Raw genomic sequence first — 27,883 nt, 5'->3', positions numbered from 1 at the left:
TATACCAACTATGATTTACTCCAAGCTTTCCTGTGGTCTGTAACTTTTTTCTCTTTGTATATATGCTCACATATTCAGGGTCTCCAAATTCTGCTGGAATTTGCAACTTATTTTTGCAGCAGAGATAACAGCATTTATCAGCCATTTCAAGGGCTGATCCAAAACCCCTTGGTGTCAACAAAAAATGCCCATTGACTTCAATAAGCTTTGGATCAGGAACTTAGTGAATTGTCTGGCAAACACCAACTGTAGTCATCTACAGTAAGCGTACACATAGCCCACTGTTGTTTACTGGAATTGATGAATTCCAGGAGCCATGGCTTTTTATGATTTCAGAGAGCCTAACTTGGAAGGGAGGAAATCCCCCAGCCTATACACTGTTTGATAATATAGTCCTATACAAGCACTGTGCATACAAAAAAACCAAACAAGCACCATTTCATAAAATGTGCTTGCACTCTGATAGAAATATTTCCTCTACAATGAAGTGTAGCTTTGGGTGTTATATTTTCCCCATTTATGTACTCTAAAGGTTAAAATCATACCACACATTTAATGAACCCAGCCTTTCAAACCTCAGCTGTGGCATGCAGTGTCCTTGTTGGTGAGCACCTGATGTCAGCGTTTTGAGTGATGTCTGACACTAATTATGTGTCACTCACAGGATTGCCAGACAAGAGAGTCAGGGGGAATAAAAAGCTATTTAAAAGGTTTTGATATGAGGTCTTACTCTCAATTTTTTAAAAGCCCTCATGCCTTTTATAGAGCAGTACTCTGCTAATGCTATGGGGGAAGGGAAATGCTTTTAAAAAGGCTTTTAATTAATGTTTAAAATGCATCACCATTGTTTGAAAGCAATTTAAGGAGCAGTTTCTACATCTGTTCCCTCCATACTCTAAAAAAGGGGGAGGAGGGGAAATCTTTCATTCCTTTCATGCCACTCACTTCAGTAGTTACACAGAAGAGCATAATTGGGCAGTGTATCATATTACCTAAAATACTAATGGCAGATTGATATAAAAGGCTGTTGGATTCATTAATTTCTCCTTTATCTGCTGCAAAGGAAGCTTTTAAAAAAAATGTGACCATGGGACAATTCCAAGACAATCTCAGAACCTCATGTGTATGGTACTATGTTTTTATAAATACATATATGTATATCACCTTTTTATATGCCTCTATATTATATGTACCCATATCTTCCTCTGTGTGTGTGTATTATAGCAGTGCCTATACAGATGTCCCCCGACTTACGCAGTCATTCCATTCTGGAAAGCCTTGTGTAACTTGAATTTTGCATAAGTCGGAAATGTATACCGTACGTTACGCAAAAATTTTCCTAACTCGAAAATCCTATTTCTGGCTTATGGAACTTTTTCCGTAAGTGTGAATTTGCATAAGTCGGGTCTTGTGTAACCCGGGGATCGTCTGTATTTGCAATCTTAAGCCTTTTTCAGATGCTTATAACTTAGCCAAAAATCTATTCTGGAAACATCTACAAAATACTTCCATGTCTGTGGTGAGCCTAAGAACAAATTATTGCCTAGTATGGAAGTCTCCTTCCCTTTTCAAAGCAAGCTAAACAAGAACCAAGCAAAAACAGTCTCCAGGGACATCTTGCTTTTGCCTGTATCCTTAGGTCAACTTCAAGCCAGCAGAAGATATAAAGACAGTACATGTTGCTTTGGTAGATGATCTCTTCTTGTCCACTGGCAGCAAAGTACTTCCACACCTATCCTGCTGGACCTCACTGCTGCAGCCTTTGGTGCATGTCATCACCAGATAATCTTGCCCTGCCTCCAAGAGGCTGATGAGATGAAAGGAAAGTGTGTCAGGTTCTTCCTCTCAGACCAAACACATTCCATGAGCCACTGTTCTTCCATGTCCAAAGCCTTCATTTTCAGAGTCCCACAAGACTCACTCCTCTCCCTCATATCATTCAACATCTATATGAAGCCAAACTAACCAAGCTATTTTTCCTATTGTCTGGAATGGGAAAAAGAGAAAAGCTGTTATTTTCACTGATGTTTTCTATTTCTATTTACGTTTCTTAGGCAGGATGTAAAACCTTTTTAAATCAGCAGGACTGGATAACTTGCACACACGAATCTTAAAAGGAGTTGGCGCCTATGGAAAACAGTATTTGATCATATAAGTTAACGACCATTGATCTGATTCTTAATTACACAGAAGACTTTATGCACTTTTGTGGCAGGGTAAAGGGGTACCAAAGAGGGCATAAATTACACTTACACTCACTTTAAGACCCCTTTACACTGTTGGATTAGTGTAAAAGGGTCTGAGTGTAATTGAGAATCAAGCCCAACGTTATAATGCATATGCACGGGGAGAAGAGTTAAGGTTACATAGGGACCTGATTTCTGAGTGCTTCCCTTTGTAAATTTAATGTTCTTTTAAACTTTGTTTTTCTGTATGCATTCACACATACGGTAAATAGAGGGGATGGAGCCTCTGTATGTGGGTATATAAATTTCTTATGAAATCAGTGTAGATGTCATAAAGAAGCCACAATCCACTCAATGTTTTACTAATATGCTCTACCCATGTTTATAAACTTCTAATTTTGATAACTAATATACAATGTCTGTGTAAAGAGAAACAAAACAATTGCATATATAAATAAATGAACAGTCCAATGAATTTGTTTTAAAGAAAACTCTAGGTCAACATTAAGAAGCATGCTGAGCCAGGAAATTGTCTTTATGAGCTGGTTAATGGTTTCAATTTGCATGGAACAGTAAAAAGAAAAATATAGTAACTATGATTCTTTTATTGCAGATTAGGAAAACATTACAAAGGGCTTTTTTATTAATTCCACAAAACTTTAATACTTCCAGAAAATCTGACTGAATCAGGATTATGTTTAGGAGTGTTATTCAGTTTTAGAATGTCAGATGCATGGCACCTACTAAACTGACTAATTGCGGTAAAGGTGTTACATCCTCTTCCACAACCACACTTAATAACTTGGAAACTATGAAGATTTCCATTTGAAAATACAACTACAATCTACTTGACTTTTTGTTTCTTCAGCAAATCATGGCTTCTGTGGAATAATTTAACAGAAATCCTATTAGCAAGGAATATGCAATATTGTATGTAGTTCAAAAGAATATCCTTCTCAGAGCTTTTTGTCTTTTAAAGGATGAGAGATTCCCTAAATTTCAGAATATTTTTTCAGCATTAACATTTATACTGTATTGTCTGAAAAAGGACTTTCCAACACTTCAGGCTCAATTACCTAGTAAAAGATAAAGAAGAATTCACAATATCTAGAGTTGTGAATGTCATATGCATGAATTAAGGTACTATGAGGGGAAAAAGCTTCAATATATTTTCATTATTTTCAAGTTCTACTCAACAATGCAGAGTTCTTAAAAATGTTAATGTCTATATCTTTTAGGGTGAAATTCACCTCATTTCTCAATTAACCCCATAATCTGATATAAACTCTGTGTTAATTCCCCAATCCTATAGACACTTGCGCACATGCTTAATTTTACTTAATTATCTGCAGGATCGAGGCCTAAGTAATTAACACAGGGCTGATGCAGTACAGGGGTCTTCTTTGGAATCTCTGTAGTGGGGTGAATTTCACCCTATAAGATTGAAAGATACTTGAGAAAATAGAGTTTATACTACAGCTATATACAGTTTAATCCATGTCATTTGAATGGAAATTTGTTCTGTTCTAAACTTTCCTCTTGGAACCATTAGTGACTTGCCAAAATAATATAATTTCTACTGTCCGTGATTTTCGCTAATGCTACCACCTACCTGTTCTTGAGTGATTTTTTTTTTCAAAATACTGGCTATTCTTTCGTACCAATCCTGTCATCCTTATGTTTTCCTTTTTCATCTGTTTTTCTCACAAAATTTTGTAACAGTGGTTGGAATAAATATAAGGGAAATTCCATGGTTCATGATAGGCTCATGAGAAATCAAGCAATCTTAAAATATTTCAGAGTAAGGAAGTACTATAGAGGAACACTATGTTTTACATTTGTGACTTCTATTTTGACTCTTGCCCTCAAGATTTCATTGACCTAGAACAATCAATATTTTTGCTTCCCTCCCCTGCCTCTACAAGCACAGTTGAATTTCTGGATGATGGTTTGTGATTGGAGAGCCTCAAAAGCTTTGGAGGTTCACTTTGGATAAGAACCCCAAGATCTAGATAACCTGCTGCTCCCCCCCCCACAAAAATGTTCAAAATCATTGGGTTGTCAGAGTTGGGTTAGAAGTGTTGCAAAAACTTGTTTTTCTGAGACTTCAAATACTTCCCACTTTGTGTTTGAACTTGGCCACAAATACCATTGAATAAAGCCTCCCCTTCAGTATTTCATCACTAGCATCTCTGGTTCTGTAAATCAAGGAAGCAAAGGCATGGGTGAAAATGAAAACTGTATTGTTTGGAAAGATTTCTGAATTTATCTGAATCTGGAAAAAAAATGCATTGTGTTTGAGTTTAAGGTGAAGGCTTGGGTTGGCTCACTCATCCCTAATGAGTATGCCTCTTCTTATACTGTAGCATTTAAATCAGAGTTATATAACTTGTCCCATCTCCTAAATTTGCCTGGGCAATGTGTAGTCAGTTTTTATTTTTCTACGGTTTAAAAAAAACTTGTGAAGCAAGGCCCAGAGATTCACCTCATTCTAGTTTTTTGTTTCCCTTCTCCATCTTTTCCTTATGCTTCTTCATTCTGTGGAATTTTATCTGATCCTTTACTTATTATTCCAAGAATTAAAAGTTGAGATCCCTATTTTTCTCACTATAGTTCTAATTAATTACAAACCAATGCAAATTATGGTCAGTCATTTTGATGGTTCATCTATCTCTACTTCTGCAAGCATTCATACAGTAAATAAAATATAACAAATGTTATTTATAGAACTCCAGAGTAAGTTAAAAGTTGCCCCTATTCTAGTTATTGCTCGTAGACTAGGTGAAATGAATTAGTAAGAGGAACTCTGGAAATCGCTCATTATATCTGCAGTATTATACATGTTTGACATTTATGCTAGTGCATTTTTATCTTTGCAAATGTACAAGAACAGCAAACTAGCATGTAATTTGGGAGATAGCTTCTAATACTGTGCAATGAAACATACAGCAGCTATGATTAATTGCATTAATTGCTCTTGACTGATGGAGTCTAATTGAAACCAAATACATATATAAAAATGCCTGATGTCACAGAAATCCTTGTTTTTAGTTTCCCTAACATTAGAGATGCTGTGGAAGCCTGATCAGGAAAGAACTGGTGTTAGCACTTGGGAGATGCACTTCTGTTTTGAGTAGATTAAGTAGCTCATTAGGGAAAGGAACAGTATTCCATTATTTGTTACCCTTATAGATTAAATCCTGTTTTGATGGAGTCTAATTATGAACTCTTTATTTTTAGTACCTTATACAAAAACCTGTAATAGAAAGGTAAAATAATATTTGCATGGTGATTATAGCTTAGTTTTTGTTTTTTTATTACAAAAAACACTAACAAGGCAGTGAAGGTTAGGGTTTCACAGGGTGTGGGTTATATGGGGTTTTTTGCTTTGGAGAAGTTTTTTTGGTTATTCAATTCTGTTGATGATATGCAAGCTGGAACAAAACCATGAGGAAAGATGGTCCAGTGGTCAGGGTGCTAACCTAGAACTAGGGCAACTGGGGTTCATTCCCTGCTGTGCTTCCTTTGTGACCCTGAGCAAATCTTTGGTTTGACCCAGTACGGGCATTCTTATGTTAATCACTTACACTGTCTGTGCCTCAGTTCCCCAGCTGCAAAATGGGAAAAATTGTGGTTTCTGACCTCACAGTGTGATATGAAAATAGATACATTAAAAGATTGTGAGTTGCTCGTATACAGTAGTCATAGGGGTAATATAAGTACCTAAGGGCTTGTCGGCATAGCAATGGGTGCTAGAACGGTGTGATTTCTAAAACACATCAATATGTTGTGCATTAACTGGCCTACTAACAAACAGTACTATGTTAATGAGCACCAGGAAATTTTTAGTTCACATCAGCAGGGTCTACATGGTCCAGTTAGTGCACAACATGCTGGTGTGCATTAGAAATTACACCTCTTTAGTCACACTGCCATGCCATGTAAACAAGTTATAAGAGAGAAATTCCAGCTCCATTTCCCAGAGCTATATTGTCTAAATAGAGGTAAAGACTCATCTTAGTCACTAATGTGAGCAGAAATGAAATGGCCAGAGCTATGAAGAAAAGACATAAACTCTCTAAAAATGTGAGGGTATTCAGCTCGGAAGTTTGGTTCAGACCCATCTCTACAAGAAAAAACAAAACAGTGGGACAGGATTTTCAGAAGTGTTTAGTGTTGGCCTTACTCTGTTCCCATTGAAGTCTATGGAAAAAATTCCTTTGATTTCAATGGAGGAAGATAGGTCAGTGCTGAGTGCTTTGAGAAATCCCTCTCAGTACATTTTGAGACAAATGCTTAATTTAGTGACTGAATATTTTTAAATTACAAAGTAAAAATTACACTTGGATTTTAAAAGATGAAGGCATTCAAATGTGGGTTTCTTTTAAAAAAAAAATCTTGTCTCTTATACAGTTTGAGGGCTGCAAGAAGGCCTTTTCCAGACTAGAAAATCTCAAGATTCATTTACGAAGCCACACAGGGGAAAAGCCCTACCTTTGTCAGCATCCAGGCTGTCAGAAAGCATTCAGTAACTCCAGCGATCGAGCCAAGCATCAGAGGACACACTTGGACACTGTAAGAAATAAAAGATCGCAAATTCGTTTTCGTGTTAACCTGTTAAATCCTTTTTCTCTTAGCTGATCGCATCAAATACTGTATATAATTGGAGATGGGAGAATAGGAAGAGATGTCAGTTAATAGAGTTTGAGCTGTGGCAGAGATGACATAGTACAGGGATGGCCAAACTGTAGCTTGCGAGCAACATGCAGCTCTTTTACCATTAAAGTGCAGCTTGCAAACCCCTCCACCCCCTCTACATTCTCCGCCTACCACACTGGGTGGGGGGGAGGGAGGTAGGAGCTTCTGCCCAGCGGGGAGGAGGGTCTTGGGGCTTCAGCCCTGCGGGGCGCGTCTGCCATTGCTTGGCAGGAGTGGAGCTGAAGTCCCAAGCCTTGGCCCCTGGCAGGTGTACTCTGGGTCTCAAACTTCTGAAGATTGTCGTATGTGGCTCGAAGGGTCAGTAAATTTGGCCATCCCTGACATAGTGTCAGTCAGGAGAGTTACCAAGTTGTGTTCAGTTTTCCCCATTTCCTTTGCTTGTAATAACACTGGGACTGACTGTGACAGAAACAGTTAGTCTGCTGGCCTATATGTTCTGAGGAGGCTCTGGTTACTGACTGAGGTATATAAAGGTAAGTAGTGAAGATGGGCCAAGGTTACAAAATTCAGATTTGGATCCAGATTTTGAATACCACAAAATTCTGGAGTTTTTGGAAACAGGATAATGGACCACTGTGGAATTTGGATCCAGGTTTGAGTCTGAAGTTTGGAGATTTCCAGGTGTGAAGTTTTGGATCAGGGCTATCTCCAGTCAGTACAATTTGAAGTTGGAATTAAGACATAAATGCCTGGGCCATAACAGAATAGTCTGATGATGAACGTATTAGCCTTTGCCTACAGAGATACCACAGTGCATAAGAAAACCCATTCAGATAGGAGCAAGACTTTGGAAAATCAAAATGTATCTTCCACAAGAATATATCCCAAAATACAGAACACATTAAGGGCAAAGACCTGTCTGTTTTAGTTACACTACTTCATTAACTTCAGCAGGACTATTCACTTGGGCAAGGCAAGCCTTATTTGGGCTCTTAACTCTTATTACTGGTAGATTAGTGATCAGTGCAAATGTGGCATGCTACTTTTTAAAAAATGGTATGTAATATAAACAATTGACTTAGGGCCTGATTCAAAGCCTAGTAAAGTCAACAGGAATCTTTCCATTGGCTCCATTGGGTTTTGAATCTTGCCCTTAATGGTTACTATCAAGTTCTGCTCTATTTTAAGACACATAGGTATTCATTATGTGGTATTGCAGGTTCTGTAGATAAGAAGTTATTCCATGTCACAACATATAATGAATGTGCAATGAGAGGCTGCTAAGAACATTACCAGAAAGCAGAACATTCAGCTAGATTCAGTTTTCCAAATCACAAAACAAAAAAGTTTCTCATTTAGTGAATGGACAGTTTTAGGCCTTCCTGCATCAGTTCAATAGTTGCAGGAGGGAGAATGGCTGAAGAGATCCGTCTTAAAGTAGCTTTCACTCTGAAATGCTTTCTGTGGGAGGGAACCATTCTTCTCATCAGAAATGGATTATTTTCACTGCAAAGAGCCTGTAATTTCTGGAAGCCAGTTAAAATGCTGCTTAGAAAAAAATATCTAAAACATAGTGCTTCAAGATAATAAACAGAATAAATGTGTCACCTTAAAGTGATAAATATGCATACATAAGCCAGATAAGTAGTTAGAAGGAGCTAAGCTGCAGCCGCACAACCTGCCCGTGGTTGAGGGAGTAAATTTCCCCCCTCTTCCACAATCCTCAAGACTCCAATAATCAGAAACATCAATAATAACATATAGTTATCACTAGATAAAAGTTTTACTAAGGCAAAGTTAAGATTGAGAGTACATATCAAGAAGTTAAGGGCAAAACTCTATTAGGAAAAAATAAAATAAAATAAATTTTATGCAACCAAAATATTGTTTGTGAATTATGGGGTTTTAGCCAAGATTTATTTAATAAACAAAATTTGTTTGACAACAAAATAAAATTTATTTTTAAGCAGAAGCAGACAGAGTTTATAAAAGGCATACCATCAGGAAACAGAAATAATAGCATATGACTTAGCTGACCAGTCGCACAACTTAAATAGCAAATTTCAAATAATGAATAGTGAACAGAATGTTCAATACAGACAGTTCACAATTTCGTAAAAAATGTGATCTGTTTGCATATATTCTGTGAACAAAGTAAAGAGTTAAATTTATAAAATAATTGCAATAATAGTTGCAACAATTCTAATATTTACATATTATAGACATTCCATATTGTAGTGCAACTACAATTCAGGAAGTACCTTAAGGGGTGTTAGAGCGCAGGCAAGTTAGAGCAAGTAGATGTGACTTTTAGTGAATCTAAAAACAACGTTCATGGACCTGGACGTTTCAGGATTGTATATGTTGGCAATATTGTATATTTGTGATTAGCAATTAAGAGATGAAAAAAACAGTCCTGTCCTTTACATAAAAATACATATTCTTTGCATATTCCTTTTTATTGCCTTCAGTGTTTTAGAACTGTAGTGTTTAAAGGTTGCTTTGTTGTTGTTTCCTCTCTTTGTCATATAGTAGACTAACCTTTTCTCTTATTCTCTGTCTTTCTGAAGCAGGTTTCCTCTATAACTCTTAAGCAGTCTGTCCAGGACTTTACTGCAGTTTCTTTACCTGACTTACTAAAGAATGTAATTTCTGACTAAGTCAAAGATTGCTGTGAGGGTGACATAATTGTAAGTACTACTGGAGATACTCATTCATAATGATAAAAAGAATAATAAGGTAAAAGGAAATATGGCATGGTAAAATTAAAAATAGGCATTTAAACATCAGAAAAGATTCATTTACTTTCTCTTGCTTGCAAACCTTCCTTTCCTCTTTACCATGCCATTAAACTACTGGGCATTCTACCTGTGGTACTGCTCAGCGTAGCCAATCAATAGCAAGACTTCAAATGGATTTTGCCCAGTTAAAATAATCTGTGGTTTAACCAATTTTTCTTTGTGCTTTTTTGGTTTGTTTTTGTTTTAGAAACCTTATGCATGTCAGATTCCAGGATGTACTAAGCGATATACAGACCCAAGCTCCCTGAGAAAGCATGTAAAGGCACATTCTTCCAAAGACCAACAGGCCAGGAAAAAGGTAACTTTCCCAGAGGATTGTTCTGCATAGGAATTATATAGTGAGGGTAATGTTGTAACACTAGAAGTATTGAGACATCTTAAGTACCAGCACTTGTGAAACTGTAGAGCCTTGGTCTGGGACTGCTTGATTAAAGAAACCATCCATGAACAAGTTGTAAATCCAGTGTGTGCATAGATGATACTTTCAGTTTTAACTCAATAAGGCTGATTGTTTTATTAGAAGTCCAACAGAGATTATCATCTGTTGATATAATGATTCATCATAACAAATATATGTAACTCAGTATATAGAAAAATAATTTTGAGAAGGGAGATTTATTTGTAAAATTCTTTCACCACGTAAGTATATTGTGATGCAACATCCAGTTTATGCTGCCAATCTGAGATCGATAGATGTATATTGAGGATTGATGGATGGTAGGTCAAACTGACCTATAGAAACATTAGTATATTTTCATACATCCCAGCCATTTTCAAACCTCAAGCTATTTCACAATGCTGAGTCCCAGGTTTCTCAGTCCCATGGGAAAAAAAGTTAGCTGAGGACATGATCTGATTTTTTCCCCACATCTCAAGCCCATTTTTACTATAAACCATGTTATACTGTTTTAGACCAATGAGGATAAGTGCAATGCTTTAATTTAAAAAACTGATGAGGATGGAGATGGTTTTGTCTGCACTACGGGGGTAAGTTACGCTACTCCAGCTACATGAATAACATAGCTGGAGTCAACATAGCTTAGGTTGATTTACTGCAGTGTCTACACCGCACTGTGTTGACAGGACACTCTCTCCTGTCGACTTACCTTACTCCTCTTGTTCCAGTGGAATACTGGAGTCAACCAGAGAGTGCTCTGCGGTCGATTTAGAGGGTCTTTACTAAACCCTGTAAATCTACCCCCGCTGCATCAATTGCAGCAGCGTCAATCCCCAGTAAGTGTAGACGTAGGCTTAGAATAATATAGAGAGAGTTAAAACCCTAGAGTCATAACCCCTACAGAAGGGGCTATATTTAACTTGGGTGACAGCATGGATTGCCCTTGATTTGAATGGTAAAATTTTTTGTTTTGACAGTGTCTGAAACACTAAAGCATAGTCTTACAAACTGCAAAATGTAGGGCTAGATTGTGATTTAACTGTTTGCCCTGAGCATGTATCTGTGCTGCTCCCAGAGATCAGGGAATGAATTTTAATTGTTGGGAATTATAGTTTACTTCCTAATTCCCCCTTGTGTCAGGGGAAAAGTAATCTCCTAGTGGTCATTACTGTGCTGGCTGGCACCTTGACCCACCCCTACCTGCCCTCTCCTTGCCCATGTGTGGAGGAGGGCTGGTGGTGGTCCTGTGTAAACTGGTCTCCTGGCTGCACTGTGAACCATAGGGCACATAGCCCATGGAGAGGAGCAAAGGGGTGTTATGTGCCCCCCACTTACTGCCTTGTGTCAGCATGTGAGGCAAGCGGTGGTCGTGCCTGAATGTTCTGTCAAGTTTACATATGACACATTAAATAAAACTTGGATAATGTATCTGAACAGAGGGTATTAAACTCTTAGGTAACATTACATAATTTAATGTAAAATAATATGGTATGCTCTGTACATAATTGTGTCAAATTGCAGGAGTATGAGGGGTTCCATTCTTAGGATGACATTTCCCATATGGTTTTATTCATTTTCCATTCTTCTCTTATAACAGATTAAAGCTGGCCCTTTTAACTCCTCACATGGTCATTTTTTTTAGAATTAAACTTAAAGTTGTTTAGTTTTTCATCCAATCCATTTGATAAGGATTTATTTATCTGAGATGGGTTAATATGTGGAAGTGGAAATAAGTCAACCCAGCAAAAAAACAAAGGAAGAAATGTGGCATCAATCAAGCCAAATGTTTAAAAACATACACTGAGGTCGCAGTGTATAATATTTACAAGGGTACAGCGTAGTTACTGGACCTTTGAGAACTTATAATTGCTAACTCGTATCATGCTTTGGTATTTGAAATATTTCCTGGCGGTAATAATAATAATAATAAAAAGTAAGAAACAATAAACCTTTTAAGGCAGAATTAAGATTATTTACGACTTTAATTAAAAATGAAAATTGGCTTAATGTCAAAAAAGCCTTTACAAAAAAATGTGAATTCATCAAAAATAACTATAAAAGTTCCAAGGTGATAAAGGCACAGTGGAGTAATAGTTCCCGCCCTAGGGAACTATTCTATTGAAAAGAATGAAACCCTTTGCTGTCACACCCTGTTAGTCATAGATTCATTTAATATATCTTGCCTGACTGCCTCTAATCCTCATTTTAACCTCCCCCTACATACTAAATGGCATTATTTTGGTGTCTTAAGTTGCTAGCTATCCAAGATTGTACACTAAAATATGTTATTGATGTTACACAGATTTTAAATAGTAGGGAAAATGTATTTGTGGCAATGGAGATGCCCTGGAATAAACTACTATACTCACCATGTCAGTCTGAAGCTACACTGATTCTTCCACACAACTTTTCATAATCCATCCTCAAAGCTCCTTGCCACTCCCTCTGCTGTGTAACGTAGACCAGAGGGATGTTGCAGTGAGAATCAAAATAGATTATCTATCTATCATGTAATAACTTTTCACTGCTGTGATTTTGTGCTCTATTGTGCAAGGCAAAGTGCCTGATTCTGCAGTTCTTTTTCAGGCAAAACCCCTATTGATGTAAATTGAAGTCTTTCCTATTAAGGGAATGAATTCCTGACCCACTGAAGTCAGTGGCAAAACTATGTATAATATGCTGTTCAACAAATCGGAGCAAGAGTTTGTATTTTATTTTTTAAATACAATATTGAAAATAAGACCCAAAAATTTATCTACATCTAGTTTTTCACCTTGTGAAATTTCTAAGAAATTCCCTACATGACATCAGAAAGCGGATGGGGGGAAGAGGAGAATCAGAACAGAGAGTGAATGCAAAGCCAGAAATATCAAATATCTGATCAAAGAAGTCTAAAATGCAATTCAGATAATCTTCTATTTAAAAAGTCTTTAATGACTTTCAGTCATGCATAGAAAACTGTATACAATAACAACACAAAATATTTTCTTTCTATATATTTTAATTGGAGATAAAAATAACACATAAGAGTATCTTTAAACAAAATTAAAAATGCAGCCTCCATGGTTGGAGTCCATCTCCCTAAAAACAGTTGGTTCAACTATCCCTAAGCATGGCCTATGGAAGTCAGCAATATGGAAGTACAGATAGTGCTCAGATTGGGAGAGGGTTGGATACTGGCTTGTAATGCCTCTGACCTATAATCAGCTGTAAGACATCCCCACTTCCGTGTTATCCCCTCCTTTAAACACTTCCTTTTATGCCAGGGAAATGTAATAATTCAGTGTAGTGAATCTGAAAGACAACAAATTTTAAAACACTTTTTTACACAATGTGCAACTACCTTAAGGAACTTATTACCACAAGATACCATAGAGGCCAAGAGCTTAGCAGGTTTCAAAAAAGTACCGGATATTTATGTGGATGATGAGTGTATCCACAGTACATTCATTAAAATTTTAAAAAATCCCCAGATTTATAGGGGATATAAATCCCCATGCTTCAGGACAGAAGTCAACGTCATAGTAATGAGATTAGAAAGAACCTTGATTATTCCATAACTAGTCCCTGGGGGTTTCTCGTACATTCCTCTGAAGTATCTGGTCCAAGTCACTGTTGCAGACAGCATAGGACTTGGGCCTGATCTAATTCAGCAATTTGAATAGTTCTAAATGAATGAACAAAAAAGTAATTTTACAATCTGTGTTTTCTTGCTTTTTCCTTTCCCCCATTCCATTTTTATTCCTTTTTTCCTGTTCTCGCTTTCCATGTCCCCTCTCATTCTATCTCCCACTTTCACTAGGAGTGATTTTTTTTAAAGATATGCAACCAAAACTCTCATAAACTGTAATGGGAGTTTGGGGTGCATATGCTATGATAAAATTGGTCCCAGTATCATTCTATCTTTGTTTCTGTCTCTTTAATAGACTCTGCTTTTCTCTTTTCTTTTCTCTCCTCCCTTACCTTTACCATTCCTCTGTCCCCATACACATTCTGTATCTGAACTATTTCTTCAGAAATATATATGCTAAAGCAACTAAATGTTTCACATTTAATGTTTTCACTAATCATTTTGTAGTATGGATAACATATTAATACAGAGTCACAAGGATCATTTCATCTCCCATTCATGATTATATAACAATCCTGTGGCATCTTGACTTCAGTGCACCTACACAAATGATGAGAATCTGGCCTTTTAAAGGTGAAAGCTCCAAAAATGACATAATATCTGCTTTCTATACATAAATATGTCCCAGCTTCAATATCCAATACTTCGGGCCATTCCAGGGCTAGAAGCAAGTGTTATGCTTTCTGTTGGGAAGTTGGGAATCCCTCCATCCCAAAGGAATGAAGCTCCAGTTTCTAGCCCTGTAGTGTCATGAAGTAACAGATTTTTATGTAAAGAAAGGCTGTCACTGGCCTAGGACTGAATATTGCCCAGTCTGACCTCAGGACTGTGTGACTTTTGCAGGGAAAATTTTGCATTTGGGGGTAGAAGTAGGTTGCCAGGTGTCTGGTTTTTGACCAGAACTCCTGGTTGAAAAAGGACCCTGGTGGCTCCGGTCAGCAGTGCTGACTGGACCACTAAAAATCCGGTCAGCGGCATAGTGGGGCTAAGGCAGGCTCCCTGCCTGCCATGGCTCCATGAGGCTCCCAGAGCAGTAGCATGTCCCCATTCCAGCTCCTATGCATAGGGGCAGCCAGGGGGCTCCGCACGCTGCCCCCACCCCAAGCGCTGGCTCTTCAGTTCCCATTGGCCAGGAACCATGGCCAATGGAAGCTGCAGCGGCAGCGCCTGTGGATGGGACCGTGCTCCACAGAGCCACCTGGCCGTGCCTCTGCATAGGAGCCAGAGGGGGACATGCCGCTGCTTCTGGGAGCTGCTTGATGTCCCAACCCCCTGCCCCAGTCCTGATCCCCCCTCCCACCTGCCGAACCCCTCGGTCCCAGTCCAGAGCACCCTCCTACACCCCAAACCCCTCATTCCCAGCCCCACCCCAGAGGCTGCAGCCCCAGCCGGAGCCCTCCTCCTCCCCCCCTGCACAACAACCCCCTACCCAAGCCTGGAGCCCCATCCCACATCCTGAACCCCTCATTTCTGGCCCCACCCTGGAACCCACACCCCCAACCCAGAGCCCATACCCCTCCCTCATCCCACACCCCTGCCTCAGCCCATTGGCCCCTCCCATACTCCAAACCCCTCATCCCTGGCCCCACCCCAGAGCCTGCACCTCCAGCCTTCACCCCCTCCCACACCTCCCTGAACCAGTCCAGTGAAAATGAGTGGATGAGTGAGTGAGTGAGGGTGGGAAGAGCGAGCGACAGAGGGAGGGAGGATGGAAAGAGCAGGGGCAGGACCTCGCAAAAGGGGTGAAGCCAGGGCGGGGCCTCAGAGGAGGGTTGGGGTAGGGGAGGAAGAAGGGCGTTGGCTTTTGTGTGAGTAGAAAGTTGGCAACCCTAGGTAGAAGGAAGAAACAATTACTGTCGTTATTTAATTTCTTCTGACAAATATGTAATGGGTGAGGAGGATTCATGCAAATACACTTCTACCCCGATATAACGCCGTCCTTGGGAGCCAAAAAATCTTACCGTGTTATAGGTGAAACCGCGTTATATTGAACTTACTTTGATCCGCCGGAGCGCGCAGCCCCGCCCCCTCCCTGCCCCCCCGTCCCCCCCGCCCCCCGGAGCGCTGCTTTACCACGTTATATCCGAATTTGTGTTATATTGGGTCGCGTTATATCGGGGTAGAGGTGTATAGACAAATAGGAAAAAATGGGAGGTAGAAAAGTAGGAGGATAGAAGGTGCAGGATATTTGCCCCAGATAATCCTCGTAATATTTGTTTTTACCTTACATTTCATGAAATCTGGCAACCATTTCTAGATTATAACATTGTTCTATTACACTGCAGTCTGAAAAGTATGAACTGAGGCATCTGATAATTTTTATATCCATTCATCTATATTAGGTAGAGGTAAATCCTTCTAATGTCTAAGGACCAAATCCTGCAGTCCTTACTCTGGGAAAATCCTGTCTGAAATTTATGACTAAGGGCCAGATGCTGATATCTTTGCTCATATTGAGTAGTTCTTTATTCCTCTATTAGTTCCCTGAAGCCAGGGAGATTACTAAAGAAGTGCGGTACTGCTCAACATGAGTAAGTTTTTGTTGTTGGTTTTTTTGCAGTCAGTAAACTTAACATTTTCAAAGGAATGTTCTGCACAGAAATTTCTTACATCTGTTTAATTGATGATGTGCTTGAGCATGACCATTCTATAGCCCTTTTCTTTATTAGACTCCTGTATTGAAGTTACTATATGGGAAATGACAAAACTAAATCAATAACAAAATCCACAGCTCGTTCTGTTGACCCAGCATTGACTCAAAGCCAAGTTAGAAAATGAATATTATCATTACTTCTTTATAAGACAAATTTGATGGGAAAGCTGAACTACAGTCCTGTATAAACATAAGGACTTTATCCTTTTCATATAGACATACTTGAGATACGATATACTATTTCACCAGGGGCCCTGATTAAGGAAAGTGTATTTGTAAAATGTATGATAATTCTTGTTCATTTTTATTGTTCCCACTTTTTAAAAAAAAAGTAACCCATGCAGTAAATGGAGTCTGGGCTTCTTCAATGTTGTGTGTGTGTGTGTAGATCATGGCATGAACCAAGAAATCCCCTTTCAACTTCAAAGTGGATTACTTTTTTAGTCTTTTTAAATATATTTCTGTCACATTAAGGAAAACCTATTGGAGCCCTCCAGTGGCCAAAATAGTACCTCTAAATTCCCATAAATATTAAGCAGGGACAAGATAGCCTAGTTGACAATGTCAGTCTTATAATTCCAAGATATAAACTTCATTTCCTGCAGTGGCTGTACTTTTAATTACAATTTCCAATGTATTTATAATTACACTGATGGACAAATGTTATTCATGACACTTTTATTTAGCTAAGACAGTGATGTAACATATCTCTGCAAAAAATATTGAAAGATTGTTAAAGAGAGAAAGAAATTAAGTTAGGTTAAGTTCGCCTATGTTGTGATATCAGTAAAACAGTCCTGGTAGTCATTTAAATAGTTAAAGTAAACAAGACCACCTACGATGAATTTAGAACCTCTCTTGGGGTTCATAAATCCACAAGAGAGAGCCCTGAAGTGAAAAGTGAGAGCTAAGTTAGACCTAATACTGTCTTATTTATCTTGATCAAACATCTAGTCAGTGGTTGCCAAACTTGTTCCACCGCTTGTGCAGGGAAAGCCCCTGGCGGGCCAGGCCGGTTTGTGTACCTGCCGCATCCGCAGGTTCGGCCGATCGCGGCTCCCAGTGGCCATGGTTCGCTGCTCCAGGCCAATGGGAGCTGCTGGAAGCGGCGGCCAGTACGTCCCTCGGCCCGCGCCGCTTCCAGCAGCTCCCATTGGCCTGCAGCACCAAACCGCAGCCACTGGGAGCCATGATCGGCCGAACCTGCGGACGCGGCAGGTACACAAGCCAGCCCGGCCCACCAGGGGCTTGCACAAGTGGCGGAACAAGTTTGGGAACCACTGATCGAGTCCTTAGCTATTTATATAGATACCATGTCTTTTAATAGTTCCTTATTTGCAAACTTTACTATTTTTAACATTAGACCTTCTAGTTCAGATTTATTATAAGGCAATCTTTGAGACATTGACCGCTTCATTGCACTGATACTAAATAGGACTCTCTCTTATGGAGCTGTTTCTGCACCATTTTAGCTTGTTCAAATTGCTCTTAAAGAAACCAAACCTGGATTCGTTCTGCCAGGTAACTTACCATCTTTACTGGTTCTGTAACATTAGTAAATGCAGGTTTGAAAGACTACCACCTTTGCTGCTCTGGGTACTCCACAGTTATACACAATGTCATTCAGCTGAGCAGCTAAAGATTAGAACAACAGTGTCACTAGTGCGGAATGTGAATCTCAATGAAACAGTGATACCGTTGGGCAGCTATTTATTTATCTGGTATACATTCTTGTCTCTCCCACAACAATTGCGCTATGTGTCTGCTATCCCTTCTTTCTTCATTTTAAGGCTATTTGTTGCTTCTCCACTGACTCCATACAGTCAGTATCTGATACATGACACTTCAAAAAATTGTTCCGATGTTTTTAGAAGTTACTTGGAGTTAGTTTATTGGATTTGTATATTAGTCTGATGGATGTCGCAAAACACCTGACTTTCTATTTCACCAAAGAGTCAGGGGTCTCCCAAATGTCACTATTAGGATGCTAGGGAGGTAGAACATCTTATTTGTCAGAGGAGTTGGGTCTGGGGAAGGACTGAATATACAAACATTTGCCAAGTTTGCTACAAACATGGTTCCGTTTTTCCTGAAAAATCTCCCTTTTTGGTGCCAGAATTAGCAAAGTGAAAACCGGGGGCTTTGCACAGCTGCTCTCAGTGAGCTCATAAAACAAACAGCCCAGGAAAAAAAAGCTCTTCATACGCTATTGTTCCCATGAAGTCCATCAAGTGGCTTTCTGAGTTTCTCATATTGGCTCTGTCAAATTGTGGAAGTAAATGAGGTGGGGAGGGAGAAGAACACTTGCTCAGCCTTTTTTCTGGTGTTTAAAAAAACCTGAAGGAGAAAATTTTGGCTGTACTAAAAGCAGGATTTCCTGAACTGACTCTCAGATGCATTTTAGTTCTTTGAATGGTAGCTCAGGCTAGAACTGGTTGGAAATTTTTCAAATGAATTTTTTTGTCATTGAAAGAATGGCCTTTTTCAAAAGTACATATTTCCATATTAAAATTTTAGTTTTTAAATGTTTTCAACTTATTTAACAAAACTGGAAAATGAAAAATTTAGTCTTTCTTGGTTTACTATTTTTTCAGTGGCAAATTGTAACAAAGGGAGGAAGAACAAGAAAACTGAAAAACATGGAGGGAAATGAAAAATTAAAAACTTTGAAAATGAAAATTTTCAAAATCAAATATTTACAATGAAAATATACGATAAAAATGTCACATACATGAAAAACTGTTCCTTTTCAAAATCTGCAGAATGAATATGACTTCAAAGTTTTTCACTACAAAATGTTTTCCATTTTTTGATCTATTCTAGTTGGGTACATAGTTTCCCTTGTCTCCTCTAAGCTTCTACCTTGATTTTTATTGGGGAGTAAACAAGCTTAGCTTGATGTTGGTAAATCTGAATTAATGCTTTTTTTAAATATCCAGGCTGTTGAGATTGTGTTCTTTGTGAAATTAAGGCTCTGAGATGTGAACACTGTTATAAGGGAGCCTGAGAACAAACAGGAAGCAGATAAACAAGATTGAAATGTAGTGGCTCAGGGATCAATACCATTTTTCAATATGGCTGATAATTGTATAATCAGAAAAGACAACTTCCTTCAGATCTGCAGGAAGTCTAGAATGGTTGGATAAATACTGCAGATGACCATGAAGAACAGAGGTAGCAGAGGTGGATTGTTGTGACTCAGACTATCTGGAAGGAAAATGTACAGAGGTTTGGGGCCCTATTTCCCAGTGAAAAGGGATCTCTTATACAGCCATTCACATCACTTCTGAATTTGGCCCATTGTCACTAGGATTTGAGGCAATTCAGTTTGACTAAAACCCTGCATAAAGTCCAAGTATCTAGGCTCTATGCAGGTGAAGGGCAGGGGAGGTGAAATCCACCCTTACAACCCTGAGATCAAGACACATGGGCTGAATTCCAGCCTACCTGTGTCTGCTATTCATGTGTGCTGACATAGTAGCCACAACCCTTCCACAATCCTTATGTGTTGGGGCCACAAGAGCCTCATCAACATGGATTATGTGGCCACTCCCTGACTAATTCCAACCATTGCCCTCCTTGCCAGTCTATGCTGGCATTGAGTAGAGAGACCCCTTCTGTAGCTCCTAGATTTTACAAAGATACACTGGCTAGCTACATCATCCAACAGCCAACCCTCTTCCCCCACAATGCATTCCTAGTACAAATGGTATAAGTGATGCAGTGCCTAATTTGTGCACCATAGGTCAATTTCACCTTCAGGAACTAATCTGGATCACTGTTACTCCTCTGGAGCTTGGCCATCCTGATAAGCTCTGTATCCCTTACCAGGTTGTCTTTTGTTCCCTTTATGTCTGACTTCCTCAAATATATAAGACTGTAGTCTTAAAATATGAAAAAAACAAGCAAAATGGGTAGAATAAAAATAGGGGAGCCAAAAGACATTCCTTTACTGAACAATATTTCCTCAGGCTATAAGACATATGATAGTTCTACATTAACCTGTAACAGGGGTGCTGGAACAATTTTTATAGTGGGGGTGCTGAGAGTCATTGAACCAAACTGTAAACTCTGTATATAATGGAACCCACTTCAAGCCAAGAGTTTGCAGCATACCCCGCATCCCTAGTTCCAGCCTATAATTAAAAACATTTAAAAAGGCTTGACAGATAGTTTACTTTTATTGTCTGCCATGGGATGCTTTGACAAATACATCCTTCTTCCACAAATAATACAGATCCGGTTTTATAAATATGAGCAGCATATAATGCTGTGTGATGTCATCTTGATTGTTCATTGTTTACACTGTTTCACAGTAGGGCCAAATTCTCTGTTTAACTTTTATGAGTATATGTTGATTTCACCCCAGTACGGCTGAAGTTACCTGTTTGTTTGCATAGACTTTGAGTAAATGGAGTTTTATGCCAGTGTTTGGGTTTAGTGGCGAGCATGGATAGAGCGCGATGTCCAGGGTTTTTCTTTTGCTGAAATCTTTGGTTCAGATTTCATGCTACAGAATTGTTTCGAGTTAGTTTTTTCATTCTCTTGCCTTAGTCTTTTTAATCCTTTCCCCAGTATTTTAAAAGGATCTCTTTCCCTGTGGAAACAATGTTAGTGCCTTTTTGCTGAATGCCTTACAAATGCAGCAAATAAACTCACTCTTTTTTCCCCTCTCTCTGTCACTCAGAATGATTGCCAAGAAAAGCAAGCACCATGAAGGGCTGAAACGTTATTCTATTGATATTCAGCAGTTATTAGTGTGTTGTGTTAGTGACAGCAAACAGCAATGTTGTAGATTATTAGCCTACATGTATCTGGAGAAACTGTTCATAACAAGGCGGGTGTTCAGAAGCAGGGCAAACAGCTTTTCTCCAGCTCCTAAAGTACCAGCCCTGTGTAATTCTGAGTCTGTCTTTCAGTTTTAAGTTGCTCTTGTTCAAACTCTTAGTTCAGATTTCACTGTTAATACTGCAAAAGGGAGAGAATTGAGTAAAGGGAGGAGGGGGGAGGAATCTATTTTCTTGCTGTGAGAGCAGATGAATTTAAGGATATTTTCCCCCAACTTGTTTTCTATGGAGTCCATTTAAAATATGTCATTAATGCAAACAGAAGTGCATTCAGAGGGTAAGGGTCAGTGAGCAGTGCCCATGGCAACTAAGAAACTATTCTGCACAAAAAATGCGGTAAAGAGTAAGTGTTTTAATCCTCAACTTTAATCCCTTTACTTCCTGTTCTCAAAATGAAATATAAATCAGGCACCATGGAGTGCAGCAATTTTTCCTGAAAGGGACATTGGCAAGAAAGGGATTAGTAATGGGCAGAAGTGTTTAAGGAATTTAATCACACAATTTGTTGTAAAACTTTTGAGACTACGAGTGACCAGTTCTTTTGAGCCTGGCCAATGAAAAACAACAAAACATACTTTGAAAGTGATTAGAGGTCTGGCTCTGGCTGACACCCCCATTTCTTGTTGTTGTTACATCATTGCAGCAGTTGCTGTGACTTGAGAAACCATGGAATGTATTTGGTGTGCCCACTGAGAAGGCTCCGAGATGGGGGTGGTATTTTAATGGTGGTGTATAGAGGACTCTTCTGATCTCTAGGAAACAGAGACAATAAAGCAACCTGCATTTTTCATCTTGCTACTGGGGTTGCTGCAGTTGTTATAATCAGGAGATTAGCAAAGCACCGTGACATTAATATTTACAGATAGACTACTTCTTACTACATTTTTCCATCACTGCTTTCAATCCTGAGCTTTCCCTTGTGCTGGTATAGGCTTTGGCGATATGGAGTAGTGGTACATGCTCAAGGAGGAAGAGCTAGCATCATACTTGAAGAAATAAATATATTGTCACATGGCCAAAAAACAAACCAAAAAGAAAATGAATCAAAGCACAACTGAAACATCCCTTATTTGACAAGTGCAGCAATGTTTGTTATACCTGTATTCCACCTTTGTTATCAAACTATGCCCCTTTTCATTCATGCCTTTCACCTCTCCCTTCAGGATTTATATGAGATTGTTTCCTGCTATTTTTATGCATATTCCTATGACGCTGTCGCAAAGACTTGTCAGTAAATAGTTCAGCAACTGTGGGTATAAAATATATAAGCAGCTATCAAACTCTTCCCACTGAAATCCTGTGTCCATGAGCTATAGAACCTGATGGTCACTGCTGTGTTAGTGCCATATACAATCTCACAGATTATGAGTGATAAAGGTTCTGCAGGCCACATTAGGTCCTTGGTATTACCTGTGCAGTCCTTTTGCCTTCACTGGTTTTACACAAGTGTAACTGATTGGAACTAAGTAAACAATTCTATTGAAGAATAGAATTCAGCTCTCACTTGCTTAATTGTGTTGGCTATACAGGCTAACAGGAGTTAAAAATGAAATATATTTTTGTCCTTAAAGAAAGCAGACCTCACTGAATACACACATTGACCAGCTCAGTTGAGTGAGAAGTGATTTTATTTAATCACTTTTCAGACTAGAATTGCACTTTTAGATAACAGATTGAGTTTCACCTGCTTTGAGCCTCCTCAAGGATGTGCACATCTTTGAGTTTCTGTTTTTTTTTTTTAATGTATGTAAAGTAAGGATGATTAAGATAATTATAGATAAAGAATATAATCGACTCACTTTAGGCTTCATGGAAGTAGTGTGTTTTCAGGAGCAATTTGAATAAAGGGAGCGTAGAAGCGTAATGTTTTTTCTTAGATACCCAAAACTTGGGACAGCTTCACTGAGGCTTGTGAAATTTTGGGCAAAGCTGGCCCTGTTTGAGAGTCCCCAGATTGATTTCCAGTTTCAGTAAGACTCAGGGGGTTTGGCTGTGTTGTAGGTTGAGCTGTGAGTTTGTTAGAACCTGAAACTCATAGCAGAATGTGTGTTTGGGGGTGGGGGGTGTTATGGTTCAAGGGTGAACTGTACCTTTGACTCCTCACTCTGTCTCTCTGTGGATACACTTTCGAAACGACAGGCACATATCTGCGCTTCCCTCAGGATGGAATCCCCTGATTCACCCCATTTTTAGACTGGATCCCCAAGTCACAGCCATATCCTCAGCAAGTCCAACTGGCTTCTGGCCCATGCTTAGGCTTCCCTCTGGGGTCTGATGACTAGGGCTCTGTGTCTGTCACAGAGGTCACGGAAGTCATGGATTCCATGACTTTCCACAACCTCTATGACTTCTGCAAGAGTGAGCGTGTGGGGGCTGTTACTTGGGGGGCCCCCAAGACAGCCACACCCAGCGCTGCTCCGGTGGCCCTGGCAGCGGTCCCTGGGCAGATGCTGGAGTAGCCGCAGTCCCCAGCCAGCCAGCTGGAACAGCCACGGTCTGTGGCTCCCGGCGTCTGGTGCCACTGGCCCTGGGCGCCCCCTCCCCAGTAACAGCCCCCCCCCACATTCCTCCAGTGGCCCCCCCCCAAGATTTAATCACAGGTATTTGTAGTATAAGTTATGGACAGGTCCTGGGACGTGAATTTTTGTTTATTGCCCATGACTTGTCCATGACTTTTACAAAAAATACCCGGGACTAAATCGTAGCCTTACCTATAACCAATATGAACGTGCAGTAACAGAGAACAACTTGTTCAAAGTATTGTTTATCCATAGAAACATCACAGAGACGAAAGTCTTAAAACAACAGCAGCCTATGTTCTTATTGACTTAGCTAAGCTTTGAAACCATTCCTTGAAAGTTTAGATGACCCCCCAGTTATCTGTGGTGCCCCAGCACCAGGGGCCATGTTACAGTCTGTTTTTCTGCAGACTGCCTCCCTTCACCAGGCTGCTCTTTAACACAGTTTCCAAGTCCTTTGTTAAAGACTTGCTGCCCTGGTTCCCCCGAAGTTTCCAGCTGAAACCTTCCCCTCTCCTCTCCCCACTCACATCCTGGGATTCAGCCAGATCCTGATTCCACATTAATGGAGGTGAGCTTCAAAGACCTTTAACATCTCTAGTGTCCATTTGAGTACTAACAATCTGTTTCTGTCTACAGCCATTGTGACGTTGTCTTTGGATTCCTCAAGGCCACAGCTACCTACGAGTGATTTAACCCTTTGTTACATATTAGCCAGCAACACAATAACCACCAAACCCATTCATTCTTAAAATGAATACATATATTACCCACATGTTTCACAGGGTTACAAACCCATGAACCCAAAATCTAAAAAAAGGTTCAGGGGACCCCTCTCCTAGACAAAACTGCCAGGTTTTGTCCTGCTCCAATGACAGGTCAAAATAATCTTTCAAAAATTCAACTATTTATTATTAGAAATTGGCCCAAACATCAAATTTAGATCCCAGTGCAAACCTCCAAAGCTGGGGAGTGAGGATTCAGATACAGGGGTTTTGGTTCAGATCAATCTAGAAAGAGGGGATGTTGCAAAATTTGGATCTGGCCATGACATTTCCCAAAATTTGGAAGTGATTAGATCTGGGTTTTGGTTTGACCCCGTCTGTGTTTCTGTTACTAAGAACATTCTTTATTTTGTATATAGATTTTCATACCAACTTTTCACACATAACAAAGGAAAAAAGATGGGTTCACTCTCAATGGACCCCCAGATGGATGTAGCACTTGTTCATTACCCTACTTAGAAGATACTCCACTCACATGAAAAGAGAGATCTGTCAAGCACATCTCTTTTCAAAGGAGTAGAGCAATTATTCAGCATAACTGGGCTCTTTGTCAGGTTGCATTTATCCAGAGAAACTAGCTGTTAGACAATAACATACAGTAGCTATGTATATTTCCAAGTCAATCTGACACAGAATAGTACAGATGATTTTTTAAAATGGCATGGACTACACTGCTAGATTGCTGGTCACTATGAACAAAGACCAGGAACTTATTTGAATCGCAAAGAAAAGCAGCTTGAATGGGACAGATTGTATGTATTGTAGGCAGTGTTTTACATAAGATGGTGGCAATATGAATGGGTTTAACTATCAGAGATGAGCTCTGTAAGAAGCTGTGTGTGTCTGTATGTGTGTCTCTCTTAGTTTTCATGTCTATGACTAGACTGCAGAGCAAAGAAAGCTTCCTTTATGAAAATGTGAGCTTCTATAATACAGTGAAAATTACAGAAGAGACCACCTTTAACAGATAATCTCCTGGCTTACAAGACTACCCCAAAGGATCCCCAAGCCTATGTTGTAGAATGCTAATAAATCTTTATTAGATGACAACCACTGTTAAGCAAGCAATTTTGGTTGATCCAGTAAATGGTTAATTAAGACAGATCTCACTGGATTTCTAATTGACTTCTCAAAAAGAGAAGCTTCAGTGTTATTTTCTGATTTTTGGAAAGTTCCACAGGCTCTGCTCCAGCTGAAATTTCTTCTTTCAATGGTGTTCTTGCTTCTATATCATTTTCTGACAAGAAAGAATGTGAGTTGCTCAATGACAGTTTTAGAATATACTGATCTATAAGAAAGCGGTGTTTTCTATACACAGTAATAGTAAAATTCAGTTCAGTCTTTCTCCTTCCAACATTCTTTAGTCTTGAGAAAGCAATGTTTCTTATCTTGCACAACTATTCCAAAACCAAAGTATTTTGTTACCTTAAAAATAATCTTCTAGTAGCCAATGATAACTTAGTGCACAGGTACCAGATGTTTTTATTTTTTAGATTTATCTTTAATACAAAAGTAAAAGAAGTATCTAGGGTGTTTTTTCTTGATTTAGGAAAGATCACAAAAATGAATTATATTTTATCTTAGTATTCAACATGTCCTGGTCTTCAGTATCAGTTATTGGTGAAGAGTAGTAAATATAAGGTGTTTTTTTTTATTTTATTTTTATACTGAAATATAATGCTACTCTCAGTGGATGATAGACTAGTCTTATTTGTTAAGTTCCATTCTGTTTACTGGTCAAGTGTTTTAATTAGAACAGACGGCAAAAGCTGTTTAAAACGTGTATATGTATCTGTTAAAGTTGCACAGATCTCAGGTGATTAAATAGAGGCGAAGAGCTTCACGACAGAGACCCCTTCCTTCTATATTGTTTCGCAGCTCTATATTACTTCTGAGTGGAGGAATTAGAAAAAAACTTGGGAAGTACAAACTTGCAGAATTTCCACTGTCAGCATGATTTAGTCCTGTGCATGGGAGCATTAGACCTTGATGAAGTTGATCTGTATGAACAGCATGTGATCTACCATGCAAACATATAGCATGAATAAACACTCTTACATAGCTTTGGCTTCAAGTTTAATTTTTATTTTTCCAGTGGTCAGATTGGTGTACTCTATCAGTGCCATTCGACTAGCAGGCATGAGATTTGGCTCTGTACTATTTCAGGCAAATATTAACTTCCGGATATTCTCCTAGACAAATTCACAAAATGTGTGGAGGCAAAGGTAGAGGATCATGCTCCACTTCCATCACTACCATCTTCCAGGCAGACAGTGATAGGCATACTTGACCACCACTAAGCCTTACTCAGTCCTTATCAGCTGGGGTTGTTGTCATTATTGATTCATAAATTATGCAACTCACTTTATATCTATACATAGAAAATGGTTTTATAATGCTATGACATTTTAGTGTAAAGAATTCTCCCCATTAAAAATATTGATATTCAGTTTTATTTTGCCATTTAAGACACGGCAGCCACAGTAGATCTGACAAGTGCCAGACAAGTGGCCACATTTGTTATTGATACTTGACCCTATGTGTGGAGATCTTCTGTTATGCATACAAGTGTACATACAGCCCATACAAGTTGCTTTCAGAATAATTAGGTTGAAACTTCTTGGACATAAATTATTAAGCTGGGAAGTTTTTGTGGTGAGAGAGGCCCAGTCTTTGTGAAGAAGCACTGATGTTAAAATGCTACAGTAATATTGAATACCAGGCAGGGTTTTGAAGTTATTATGATCCTATTTTAAATGGTTTGGGGAAAACGAATCCTATTTTAAAAATCTTAAACTACTTTTCTCATAGCCAAGACTCTTCATAAACACACATTTTTGTGGCATCTGATTCCTGTTGAACAAGAAGAAGAACCTACCAATGTTATGCAGAAACATGCACAACCCAGATAAAACACATTGGCTAGAGAAATGCAAAACAAAAGGTCTTTGATTCTTAGGAGTTTTCTTTGGAAATATGTCATGCATCAAACTAACGTAATGCCTCTGCTTTTAGACTCAAATACAATGAAATTGAAAATTGAGGAATCTGGCCCTTATTCCCTCCTAATTACTTCCACTTGACTCACTTAATCTTGGGTGATTATTCAATCATATCTGAAATGAGAAAATGGCAGGAGTAGAATTTCCATCTCTTGTTCTGAGAGCTTATAAACATTAGCAGAACTGTCATGGGGGATGGGGGGAGGAACAAATGTAAATCGCTGTTGACAGTGCCTTGTTTTTATATATTAAAAGAAATCCCCATATTGTGATGGAAGCAGCTCAAGTTTCTAAGTACAGAGCTTGTCAAGTCTGCTGGGTGATTTAATTATTAAAGTTGAAAATCTATCATTTGGAACAAATATTTCATAAAGGAAGGTTGTGCAGCAGCTCAGCAGCTGGG

General features: G+C 39.0%; 1 protein-coding gene across 4 annotated transcripts in view; it reads left to right on the top strand.

Moving 5' to 3' along the window:
• The window catches only part of GLIS3 (GLIS family zinc finger 3), a 286,095-nt gene that overhangs the window by 204,345 nt on the left and 53,867 nt on the right, over window positions 1-27,883 (top strand). For all 4 annotated transcript variants that reach the window (XM_054031224.1, XM_054031226.1, XM_054031223.1 and 1 more), the window contains 2 exons: window positions 6,600-6,761; window positions 9,834-9,944. In XM_054031224.1, coding sequence (XP_053887199.1) covers window positions 6,600-6,761; window positions 9,834-9,944 — 273 coding nt within the window. The remainder of the gene's footprint in view (window positions 1-6,599; window positions 6,762-9,833; window positions 9,945-27,883) is intronic.

The sequence above is a fragment of the Malaclemys terrapin genome, chromosome 6 (genome assembly GCF_027887155.1).
Source record: "Malaclemys terrapin pileata isolate rMalTer1 chromosome 6, rMalTer1.hap1, whole genome shotgun sequence".
NCBI lineage: Eukaryota > Metazoa > Chordata > Testudines > Emydidae > Malaclemys > Malaclemys terrapin.
Note: the sequence above shows the minus strand (reverse complement) of the source record. Positions and strands in the feature narration are given on the sequence as shown.